This window comes from Trematomus bernacchii, unplaced genomic scaffold, assembly GCF_902827165.1.
Source record: "Trematomus bernacchii unplaced genomic scaffold, fTreBer1.1, whole genome shotgun sequence".
Taxonomy (NCBI): Eukaryota; Metazoa; Chordata; class Actinopteri; order Perciformes; family Nototheniidae; genus Trematomus; species Trematomus bernacchii.
In genome coordinates this window covers 639902-652642 of record NW_022987840.1, presented here as the reverse complement: position 1 = coordinate 652642, position 12741 = coordinate 639902, and the positions used below count along the sequence as shown (strand labels likewise).

The 12741-nt window shown below is 38.7% G+C and overlaps 2 protein-coding genes across 2 annotated transcripts; both read right to left on the bottom strand.

Moving 5' to 3' along the window:
* Window positions 1-2063: 2063 nt before the first annotated feature.
* LOC117468551 (cornifelin-like) lies at window positions 2064-4072 on the bottom strand. Its single transcript, XM_034112736.1, has 4 exons — window positions 3812-4072; window positions 2997-3146; window positions 2748-2884; window positions 2064-2523 (listed from the first exon to the last, which is right to left on the bottom strand). The coding sequence occupies exons 2-4, from the start codon at window positions 3103-3105 to the stop codon at window positions 2425-2427; spliced, it is 345 nt and encodes a 114-aa protein (XP_033968627.1). The 5' UTR covers window positions 3106-3146; window positions 3812-4072; the 3' UTR covers window positions 2064-2424.
* A 1125-nt stretch (window positions 4073-5197) lies between these two features.
* mrps15 (mitochondrial ribosomal protein S15) lies at window positions 5198-12084 on the bottom strand. The gene is made up of 8 exons (XM_034112735.1): window positions 11862-12084; window positions 7042-7104; window positions 6880-6955; window positions 6704-6752; window positions 6506-6590; window positions 6337-6395; window positions 5754-5945; window positions 5198-5490 (listed from the first exon to the last, which is right to left on the bottom strand). The coding sequence occupies exons 1-8, from the start codon at window positions 11962-11964 to the stop codon at window positions 5392-5394; spliced, it is 726 nt and encodes a 241-aa protein (XP_033968626.1). The 5' UTR covers window positions 11965-12084; the 3' UTR covers window positions 5198-5391.
* Window positions 12085-12741: the final 657 nt, after the last annotated feature.

The window sequence follows — 12741 nt, the reverse complement described above, 5'->3', positions numbered from 1 at the left end:
TTGTAGTACTCCAGTGACTACGTGGCTTTTTATATAATAAAAAAACAACTATTGTGGTTGTTTGATGGGGTGATTACTAAGTGAAAGTATAACTAAGAAAATAAGCCATGGTGATCAAAGCACCCTGAAGCAGAAAAAGTAAGGGGAGGATAGGTGACAGTTCTTTTTGTACAAAACGTCCTTATTCCCATTTTCAAAACTGAAAACAATGCTGCTGAACTTGCAGATCTATGTTGGGGTCACTAATGTGAGCAGCAAGTCTGTACTTTTTGCTTCCCTTAACATTTACGGTTTCAGTTCACACTGAGTTCAATACATCAGTTGGTTGAAGTAGGTTCACAATGCGAATGGAAGAAATTGTTATAGTATTATTTCTATTATTATATAGATTATGTATGAATAATGAAATCATTGGGACTCCCAGCAGGCTAAACACTTTTTTTCTGAAGATTTATATCATCTTTTAATAATCCCAGTTTCAGAAGATGTTCAATCGGCACATTCCATCCCATACACACCCAATATAAATAATCTATAACGGTCTGAAAATGTCATGAAATCTTTTTAGCTGAATAAATTGTAAAACATGGCTGATTTTAAAACCCTGTTTGGTGATACAGTGTAGATTACATTCTATACTCCACACCTGACTGTATGTCTAAACTAAAAACAACAGAATAGGTCACTATATTATATCGTTTCTGCTTCTTTTATCTCCTTTTTGGTATACTTTGCAAAGTTTAACCTCTCTTGCGTTCAACCTCTTCTTAAATTAGACCTATTTAACATCCTACCAGAAACTCAGAGGGTTTCCTGTCATAGTCAAAGAGCTGTGAAGAGGGACGGACACATGGTATAGCAGCTATTGCTGTATAACGAACAGCAGAGGGAGCCACAATCAGAAACAAGCAGTTTTTAGGACATTAAACTGTCTGCACTTCAGAATAACTGTAGTTGTTCCATGCTTAAGGGCTAATATCTAATATACGTACTTGTTGTATAATAACAGGAGTGATTGATGTGCAGATTTATCTGATGAAGATTCTGAAGCATGTTTGACTCTATAAGCAAACGCGCCATAAGACACCAAAATGGACTTTTGCAATTTGTAATCAATGTGTGGTTAAGCCCTATGTTCTGAAGTAAAACGTATATCTGATGAAGGAGGAACAGAACAATTCCACATGCACATGATAAAACACAGCATGCACAAAGGTCTGTTAACCCCTTATGTTGTGTTCGGGTCTCCCGTGACCCGTTTCAAGTTAAAATGATATAATAACTACACTCTAGTTTTTTTTATCGGAACAAGGCTTCATGATAACAGCTATATAAACACTACAAAACTGATTTTGACCATTTTAGCCAAGTCTGAAGGGCTCTAAAAAAAAAAGTGTATAATTTGGTGTTCGGGTCTGGGGAGACCCAGCAGAATTGTTGTGGGTCACTCGAGGTCAATTTTGGCCCAATCAAGATTCATCTTTGACTTTAGACACCCCACCCCCTTCATCAACTGTATTTTTCGCATCATACACCTGGTCTCCCATCCCTCTGCCCCCCTTCCCCCACGGGAACTCAACCTTTCACAAAGAATATGTACAATAACACTTGAACCTGAACACACACATGGCATGCACGTGTGCAATATGTGGTGTAATGTGTTTTGGGACCATAGAATACAATTACAACAGGATTGTACGGTTATGAATGCATAATAAGTTAGTTATGAAAACAATATTGGATGATAGTCATTTATTTGTGGTGTTTTGGACTGAAATAAATTATGGGTCAAAATTGACCCGCGAACACCATGAACGGTAACAGCTTTCGAACACAACACAAAAGTTAAAGCAATATTGAATATTTAGTGGATTTTGAGCTTGTGAAATACTGACAATTTTCACCTTATGAAGCCAGTGAGAGTCTTGTAATGAGGGAAAGAGGAAGGAAATAACCCTGTGCAATAATCACAACTAAGATCTGTGATAGGTGTGTAAACACCATATTTCATCGTGTCAAAATCATAGACTGTATGGTCAAAATCCACAAATGTTACAAAAACAATGGTTATGGAAGGGTTTGTCTTCATCTAAAACAAGACAATCCATTTTTTTAATCAAACAATGTTGTACAACATTTTCCATGCTTGAATGTAATGAATCATGTTGTGAGTGATTGAATAACGCAGTTTATTTACAGCAATGCAGATCAGTATACAGGCACTTAGTTACACAGTTAGACAGGCACATAAGGCTAGAAAATGACATTTAATACACAGATTTGCATAATTCATTAACTCAATCTTTGTTCTCTGCCAGGCTTGCTACAGCAATTACAAGACATTACTTTCACAATAGCTGAACATCATTAATCACCAGAAAATACTGTTTAGTGGACCAGAATCGTTTTTATGTCTTCTCGAGATTACACTTCACCATTCCTGATGCGGATTTCACGCGCCATCCTGCACACCTCACAGGTTCCGCAGAAAAAGGTCATCAAGGCATCGTTGATTATTGTTCCCTGTGGTGAGAAGATTGCAACAAAATCACAACACGGAACCAAAACCCACTGTGAGGAAATGCATCACAGTTCAGTTTTCTCAATTGACGGAAACACCTAACATTTCCTAAGTTAATGCAATCTCTGTCTTTCATCAGAGCTATTGCAATGCAGTCTCCTTACAGCAACACCCAAAATACAAGGGTGTTATTTGAGTTTATAATTCAATAATATAAGTAACTGACCTGTATGCCATAAGTGAGTCTCATGTGAGTCCTCATGGCTGTTGGGCCTCCTGGCAGACAACCCAAACAGCAGTTTTCTCCATACTTATGAGCAGTGTAGCAGCTCAAGGCAATTGGACAGCAGCAACCAATAGCACCTGCACAAAGATGGGTATTTCAGTGTGAGTTTTTAAAAAGAAAAAACATTAAAGTGTGCCTTTAGTGTATAGAGAAAAATGTATAATGTCAGATTTCTTAAGTGGTACTCACAGACTAACAAGTCGCTGAAGCAGGAGCAGAGGCCGGTGCTCCACTCCCCCGTTTGGACGTTCGTCCCGTAGCTGCCTGCAGCCGGTTGGTTGACCACTGGGCTTGACATGTTGGATTACTGGATCTGCTTGTTGTTTCCAATAAAGCTATCTAAAAGTTACGTGAAACAGTTAGCACTGGATAGCATAATAGTTTGTGTTGCAGGATGAAAAGCTTTGGGAGAATGTACCTTAATAACACTTTCCATGCAAATCTACAACTGTTTCTATACTTTTTTTACATATACTGCAATGCCATGTCTTTTCAGTAAAGGAAATCTCATGTTGAAAGGAATAATTCAGAGGTATGACTAAATATATTCTTAAACTCTTCGTTGGAGCACAACTGAAAAAAGAGTTCATGCATTATTCACACTCAATAGCTTAATCAGAATTCATGATTTCCCTGCAAAGCATATTATGTATCAACAAACATTTAATAGAGTTATTTCCTAACACAGAATTAGACTTAATATTGTTGGCTTTTTGCCATTTTCACACTTATTCATTGAAAGATGATGGCTTTAAGTCAGAAATACACATATTCTCATAACAGTAACTCTAACGTACAAACAGATGTGAAAATGAATGTGTTACTTTAAGAACAGTTCATAAGTTATCTTGTTTCAGTGCCGTCAGCATGAGTTTATCATGATTGCACGAAAGTAAAACATTTAAAAGATATTCAAATACGTTTTATTAAAAAATGAATCTTAAGTTAATTAATAGTGAATTCTTAAGTTAATCTCCTGCGAGAGGAGAAAAGCTGTCACTTACCAGAAGATTCGGTCGGTGTGCTCTCAGTCTGATCAGGCTGAAAAGCTGCACACCGCACACAGGAAGCAGTGACGAGCTCGAGCTGTGAAATGCTGGTTTGACAAATCAAACGGCTGTTTCTGAGGATGACAAAGATCTGCAGACAAACTAAGACTATTAAAGAGAACTGCTGCTTTGCTTTGAGGCTGATAGTCTGTATATTCACAGATATCTACAGATCACTGTAACAGGTATCTTTTAGGGAGTGAAGGCTTCTAATGAAATACTTTCCCAATCTCACATTAGATCAACTCAGTTTAGAGAATTCATGCAGTTATCAGAATTTCACGCCATCATATAACAACCACAAATGCATCACGTCTGTGTTGTCATACAACTTGAGGTTTAATCTACGCACTGTGTCACTACTGCAGTTTGTAAAAGAAAGGAATGAGTTTCACAGGATGTGAACCAGTACAAAACTATGTTAAGCTAAAAAAAAACGTGCTTTAAGATTGACTAAAACCCTATGAGGGAACCAATCAAAAATGTTAATATCGAGGTCCCTGTTATATGCACACAGTGCTGCTCTTGTTAGTATTCCAAGACGTAGATGTAACATAATTTGATTTAAAGGGACAATGGAAAATACATACAGAGCAGTCATCAGGTAGTGATGCTATCTCTGAAATAAAAAATGTTTTCCACCACATTGGAAGTGAAATTGAATGTCTATGTGATTAATTACTCGGACCATAGTTTAAGGCCATGTTGTACTTGATCACATAACAGGATACGTTTGGTATTTGGACGAAACAAGAGACACATCAATAACTCTTGTACTCAACAAAAACATTCTCAAATGACTTATTTAGTGTGACATTTATGGAGTGGATAAACTATTTTTGTAGAGTTATATTATTTCTAGATATTTCATCTGCTAACACTTGACCTCAATCAGTGTTTACAAAGGGCAAATCACAAGTTACTAAAGGGCATATTGTTATAAAGACAAACAGTACTTAACGGTGAGAAGTATTAATATTGACATTGTTTTTATTTAAAATTCTGCAATGACTTCTTGGAGACATATCTAAGGGATTTATTTGATGAATGATGAAACACAGGTAGTTTAGCTTTGAAGTTCTGACATCAAGGCGAGACATGCAAAGGGGTAAGGGGTTGCCCCACAGAGAGCAGCACAACTTTCAGAGATTTGGTGTTTGGTTGCCAGCTATATTAGAACAAATAACTGTACAATTTAATATTATGGGTTATTTGGTGGTTATTTTACTTCCCTTAATTTATTTCAGAAGTGTGGACTCATTTTTTGTGTGCAGCTGAATATATTTAATCTAAACCACATCTAATTGATAGTCATATTTGAGTATAAACACATTTTTTAAATACACATTTCTGGGACATTTTATTTCCATTTTATTCTGACATCAACATGAAAGCAATTAAAGGAATATGACAGTGATACATGAAAAAGGACTTCCAATCCAAATGCTTTACATCAGATGGTGTTAATGTAACTTTGTTGGTTAACAAGCATTTAGAATCATTTGTATTATACAGAATATTTTTGTTTATGGGGTCTAAACAGATGCAGTCTTGGCTGCCTTGGGGTCTGCGGGGGCTAGACTCTGCATCATCAGCCTCTGCTCTGCTTTCTGCTTCTGCACTTCCTGGAAGACCTGTGAAGAGACATGACAAAGTGTCAGTGGAAACACGAAATAACACCTTCAACGTATGAGTCAGTTTGACACGGAAAGCTTGGGCGATGCTCTCAGAGACAAGATGCACAATTATTACACAAGTGTGGAATATAAGTCTAGTTTAGGGTCTTTAGATATTTACTCCAATAGAAACCATAATTATACACTTACAAATACACATTTTCTTTGACCATGAACAGAAAATATAGACAATAACAGAATAATGAGGATTTGTTTGATACCTTAATGCAGAGGGCCTTCTTAGCCAGCCAGCGCTGAGTGACCCTCCTGTAGTACTCGGGGGGGAAACTGTATGTGATGCCCAGCTGCTCGCACACCTTCTCAAAAGCATCGTAGTTAACCAACCTCAGGTTTTTTAATAGCTTTTTCCTCCGATCAATAGCCATGAGCATCCGCCTCTTGTTAGATTTGTCCTTGAATTAAATAACACATAGAACATTGGGCTTGGTGATTCGAAGAAGCTAGAATTTCAGGTAATACTTAATTCCAGATGAAACAGAGATACCGTTCAACAAAAACTCTATTTAATCTTTGTGTACATTTAACCAATGTTTTATGTATGATAAATGGAAATTTCCAACCATGGCTGTACTAGGCATGTTCTCATTTGGTGTGGGGGAGTACACAGGATATCCTGTTGCACACACACATCTCACACCAAAGGAAATGTGGAGACATATTAACAGAAGCTTTTGTGGTGAAACCAACGTAAGATATCGTACGTCATCTAAGAACAAGCCTTTCCTGTTTAGCGTGCGAGCTAGGGAGGAAAACATGATGTTAAATGATGCTAATGTTACTCACCTTGTTATGTTTTTGCAAATGCTCCTGGAAGTTTCGGATTTTGGCAGTCAAAATAGCCACTGAGGGAAAAGACATAGAAAGGGAGACTGAATCAATATACAGTTAAAAGCTCTACATCCTTCGCCTGTTTTTCAGCGAACACACTATGAACAACATTGGAGAAACTCACCCCGGACTTCCACTGAGGTGAAGTCATTCTCATCCCTCTGGACTTTAGCAATCATCTGTTCCCTTTTCAGCTGGAGCTTGTCAGTCTAAAAGACATGAACACATAATATCAAAGTAATTGATATTGTTGATATCATCGGAAAAACAAGAAAGCAGAGTAAAACATGATGATGCAATATTGGGGGCCATTAGAACTTACATGGCTCGCCAGCTCCAATGACAGAATTCTTTTGACAATATCATCAGTCCTGTTAATGGAAAAAAAACACTTTTATTAGAATGAATACAATAATGTAGATTTTTTGTGAATTTTGAATATACATTTGATTATTTTTTACTGATTTCATTTAAGGTACTGCATAAATGTGTGTTTACGTTTGCGAGAGGGGCACGGCTGCATAGCCACTCTTCAGCATTGTTGGAGGAAGATCACTGAGCTGGCTCTCAGGGCCTAAAAGAAAACAAAATGTTAGAATGAAAAGAGAGCGACCATTTTAAAATGGCAAATCATGGTGTGTTGAAAACGCAGCTTCATACCCGTCTCCTTTTTCTTTACAACACGAGCATAATGTCTCACTGGTGGCGGAATAGCAAAGCAACCTGCGAGAAGAGAGAGAAAAAGAATTACAATGTGTAGTAAAAACACCAAACGTAAAACAACTCAAAGGAAATGTGAGATAAGAGGCTCAACAGATGGTGCCTGAAGAAGTGGATCAATAACAAAACTTGAAATGTGATATTGTATTGCAAGACAAATGAAAACATTTGTTAGATACTCAACAAACTGGCTCAGCAAAGGATCATGGTGGCCATTAATATGAATGAACTGTGATCAAACTTCACATAATGATAAAGTTCTTATAATACTGAATCATCACATCTGTGTCAGTTTCAACAACCACGCATGTCTTGACCTTCACAATTGGTTTGTATGTCTAGACATCTAAAAACAAATATCTTGCCCACACAAAACACATAACACAAAAGATGTTCCACCTCCGAAATACCGAAAGAAACCGAGGCCATAATCTATTTTAATAATAATATTTATTTATTTAAGCGGTAGGACCCGAGTGATTCTCTTATCAAAACTGTCTGCTACATTAGTATTTTATTTTTCAGCATGCCATTTATCATTAATACGATGCTTTCTCCGTTGGTTCATGTGAAACATTTGTATTCTGTTGCGTGAGAGTGAGTGAAGCCACAGGAAGATGATGCCACTGATAAATAAGTTGAAAGCGCACGATTTGAAGAGCACAACCGCGATAATCGGTTGCACACTCCAGATAAATCACACATATCAGATGGTGAGCGGAAGGTGGTTTCAATATCAATATCATCACTAATGATGTCATTTCCTCAAAACACTGGTGATCATCACTGCAGAAATACAGGCACAATTAACACCAACTATCCTGTTCTCAGTGCTCTACTGACAATATTTACTGGCAGTTTGAATTATTTAAATTGGGACAAAAACGAATTTGCAAGGCCAGCTACTTTTTAAATCTTATATTATAAATTGTGTTACATTTGTGTCAGTCATTAGTGTACATTTTTATATATATCCTTTATTTAACCAGGTAAAATATATTTTTCAAGAGTGACCTGGCCAAGATATATTTATTGTTTTACTCTCCACAAACAAGCAACTGTAAACCAAATGTGTATTAATTGTATATTGTGTGTGTGTGTGTGTGTGTGTGTGTGTGTGTGTGTGTGTGTGTGTGTGTGTGTGTGTGTGTGTGTGTGTGTATTAGGGCTGTGCAATTAATCGTATTTTAATCTCGATTACGATTTTGGCTTGCAACGACTACGAAAACAACGTAATCGAAATAAAACGATTATTATTATTATTCTTTTTTAAAAAGAAAGTAATTGTTTTTTAGTTTTTTTTTGTGTCGAATTACACTTAAAGTTCAGGGTAATCAACAGTTAAAAACATACTGTTCAAATGTTTTTTTCAATAAATTGACGTTTTCTAAGTAAATGGATAATCGTTTTTAATAATGGTGATATCAATTATTGACCAAAATAATCGTGATTATGATTTTTGCCATAATCGCACAGCCCTAGTATGTATGTATATATGTATGTATGTATGTATGTATGTATGTATGTGTGTGTGTGTTCATGTATCGACATATGATTCATGATTTCCCTGTTTTGGAGAAATGTTCTGTAAGAAGATACCAACTTGTTCTCAGGTGGGCCTGTTTGTGGAGGCTTGGTGCGTATAATGCCGCGTTTCCACTACACGGCCTCGCTCGGCCCCGCTCGGTATGGCTGGGCCTCGTTAGGACTGGCTCACTTTATGGCGCATTTCCATTACAGTTTAGGAACTGGGGCAGTATCTATAGTAACGCAGTGTAGGCGGAGCCGTGACGTGATCTTCAGAGGACCCCAGAAAAACAACACAGCCGTTAGCTGTTAGCACTCAGAGCTCACAGCTCCTCATATATGTTCAGAAACTAGACAAAAGTTAAACAAGTACAAACCACAGACTGCCTGTGTCATGGTGAATACAGTCACTGCTTTATTTATGTCTGTATAGGCCGTTGTTGTGAGTGTGGACGGTCGGGGCATATACTGCGTTAGCTTAGCCAATCTCCATTTAGAAAACAAGCATTTTAAAAGGTTTTTCCCCTGCCGTCTGTCTGCAGACTTGACAAAGCATTAATTCATGGTTTTTACTAACCGGTATCAGTATGTTGTTACTTCGGCATCATTTTGAAACGTGTATTACAATTAAATCACGGTCAAATATGTCCATCTTGTTGTAGTTGTTGCCCCCTTGCCAGCGACGCTCTCTCTAGTTTAGCATACTCAGCCCGACTCAGCCTCGTTGTCTCTGGCCCCACGATTTTATGAGGCCAGAAAAACTGTGAATTAGGACCCGCCGGCCGGTACTAGGCCAAGTGGAAACGCAACCAAAGACGGGCCGCTGACGTCACAGCCCTCTTAAACCGTGCTCCGCGCTGTAGTGGAAACGCGCCATTAGGCCCATGGGCGTAATTTCCACTGGGGACAGGGGGGACATGTCCCCCCCACTTTTCAAAATCCCATTTGTGTCCCCCCCACTTTTTAAATGTGTTTATTATTTTTTTACGCAAGCGGTCATCGTCACGGAGGAGCGTCTGTGTGTGTGTGTGTGTGTGTGTGTGTGTGTGTGTGGCACGAGCGCATCTTGTGAGAGAGAGATAGAAAGAGAGAGACAGAGAGTTACGGGGGTTGTTGTTAGCATTTGGTGCTAGCTCGGAGCTAACGGAGATTAGTAGCTGTTTCAACAATAAGGAGAGGGAGAGCTCTTTCCTGTCGGACTTTGAGAGACAGAGAGAGAGAGAGAGAGAGACAGACAGAGACAGAGACAGAGACAGAGAGAGAAAGAGAGAGAGAGAGACAGTTACGTGGGTTGTTGTTAGCATCTGGTGCTAGCTCGGAGCTAACGGAGATTAGAAGCTGTTTCAACAATAAGGAGAGGGAGAGCTCTTTCCTGTCGGACAGAGAGAGAGAGAGACAGAGGGTGTTTCTCAATCGCGAGTAAAGCTGCTTCAGAGCCACTATTTCAAGCATACTACGTCATCGAGTGCCGCCGAAGTACTGTTCCAATCTCCAGTATACTTGGAAATCTACCGAGCCCGGCGTACTCCGTTTGGAGAAATATCGAGTGTGCACATGAGTAGACTTCGCGGTCTTAAAATCCCCACAATGCTTTGCGCACGGACCAATTTCCCCAAATCTGTGGCGGAAGATGTAAGGCGGGGCCTCTCATATGACGCACACCTGCACACTTGCTAGCGTGTTCCACACTTCGTTTTCCGAATGCCAGGAAGTATTCTTGACTCGCTTCTGAAGCAAGATGCTCGGCAGACATGTGCTACCAAGCAAGCGTACTCGCGATTGAGAAACACCCAGAGACAGTTACGTGGGTTGTTGTTAGCATCTGGTGCTAGCTCGGAGCTAACGGAGATTAGTAGCTGTTTCAACAATAAGGAGAGGGAGAGCTCTTTCCTGTCGGACTTTGAGAGACAGAGAGAGAGAGAGAGAGACAGAGAGAGAGAGACAGACAGAGACAGTTACGTGGGTTGTTGTTAGCATCTGGTGCTAGCTTGGAGCTAACAGAGATTAGAAGCTGTGAAGGAGAGGGAGAGCTCTCTCCTGTCGGACTGAGAGAGATAACGTCAGCTCAGGGAGGTAAAGGACTCTGAGGGATTAGATTGTAAACTTTAGTCTAAGTTATCTCAGTGGGTCTCAAACGGTTTGGTCATCTATGTAAACAAATATTTCCATCTATGTAATATTAGTTGTATATAAAATAAGTTAAGAAATCCTTCCAATGTGTGCTATAGGTCAGTAAAAAAATAAAAAACACAGTTTGAAAGGGGAGTGATTAGTCAAATATGCATAAATAAAAAGAAAGAATGCAGACTAGGTCAAATAAAGATAGGAGAGAGGAGTTTATCAAATATGTGTTTTATTGCTTGTGAGCATATTCTAATGTTTTTTTTATTATTGAAATATATACAGTTCTGTTTCATTTGAGTGTTGAGAGCTGTATCCATACATATCTTCATTTTGCCCTCAAAGTGCACCAGATTGATGCATTCAACTTCAATTTAAAGATGCATGCCCCCGGACCCCCCTAGAGGATGTGAGGTCATCACAAATAAAACAGGTTCACATGGATAGGATACTAGATAAGTGTGCACACTCATTATATACACTACACATTTTTCTTGGATTTGTTAACACTATAGTCCCCAATATATTTGTAGAAAGGCAGGAAATGGAATTAAATTGAGAAAATGTTTCATTGCGGAGGACCCCCTGTTTTGTGTCCCCCCCACTTCTCAAACCAAAGTTACACCCTTGATAAGGCCTACAACCTGTACTGAAAGTAGGAAGCAACAGTGTGAGAAAACACAGTTGCCATATTGTAGCAGACTAGAGAAGGAAAGGACAGTGTAGCTGCTCTAGAAGCTCTTTGTAAGGCCTCGATAAACCAGATAATACATCAGATCGAGCAGATTAATACACACTTAGTGATGAAGCAACACACCTGCACACACTTCTGCAGGAGTGGGTCCATATGTAGTTAATAATGTAAGAATATTTAGCAACTTAAACAGCCAGGTTTAATATAAATGCATTAGCCAGCTTCTTCTTGTTATGTGTAAATCATTGTTTATCATTGTCTCATCATAGTTCCTGTCGCCTACAGTGAACTGTATGTCTTCTCCCCTCTCCTTTCCATCATACAATACCTGCGTAAAGTGTACATGGTTTTTGTTTTATAGGGTGCACATGTTTTATAATAATTGAGGGGTATAAACTAATACATAAATACAACTCACCGCCTGTGAGTCTCGGTGCTGCTGTCAGAGCAGAGCAACCGCTCCCTCGGAAAACACCGACTGAAGACTTCAGGACGGTTCGCAGAGCAATGTTAGCTAACATGGTTGTCAGGATAGGTCACAAAGCGGGTTTTAAACTGACAAAAAAAGGATTTAAACGTGGCAGGAGGTCACACTCGACCCGTATATGAGGCTCGCCATTTTGTCTAGACCAAACAAGCTGAGTGAGGATGAGGGCCTCATCATGAGGCACGTTTTTGCAAGGCTGCGCAAGTAATCACAGAGCACATCGATAGGAAAAATGAAAAAGGAGTGATGTCGGTTTTTGTCTTGAAAAATAAAAGTTAAACGAGCTTGGGAGTCTCAGTCTTTTCCTCTACTGCTTTATTTTATAATAAAAAATAGTTTGCTAATCACTAAATCATTTGTTTTAATTATTGTGTGAAGGTTCTTGTGAGTGGCTTATAAGTTGTTGTGGTGGCTTTTAGGTTGGGTGGAATGTGCTTTAAATACAAAACTACAACTCATAGCAGTATGTAGTGATTGCGAAATTAAGCCTTATGAAGCTTTGAAGCTTTCCAGCAAAATAGTTCATCTCATGAGGCTTCATTTGAACACAAACCCCCCTGTTGGTCAACGTGTGTAAAACAGGCAGATATGACATCTTAACAGTGTGATCTTCCCAATGAGTAAAAGCCTTAGAATAACTCCAAACAACGAACATGAAAGCAATTTTAAGAATATTAAACATCTGAACTTTTTAAAGAACATCCATAAACATTAATCTGTTTGCATTTTGCTAATTATTTATCTGATATATCATTACATTTACCTATAGACTCTTCTTGCACTATTTCTATTTTATTTGTATTTACTTGCA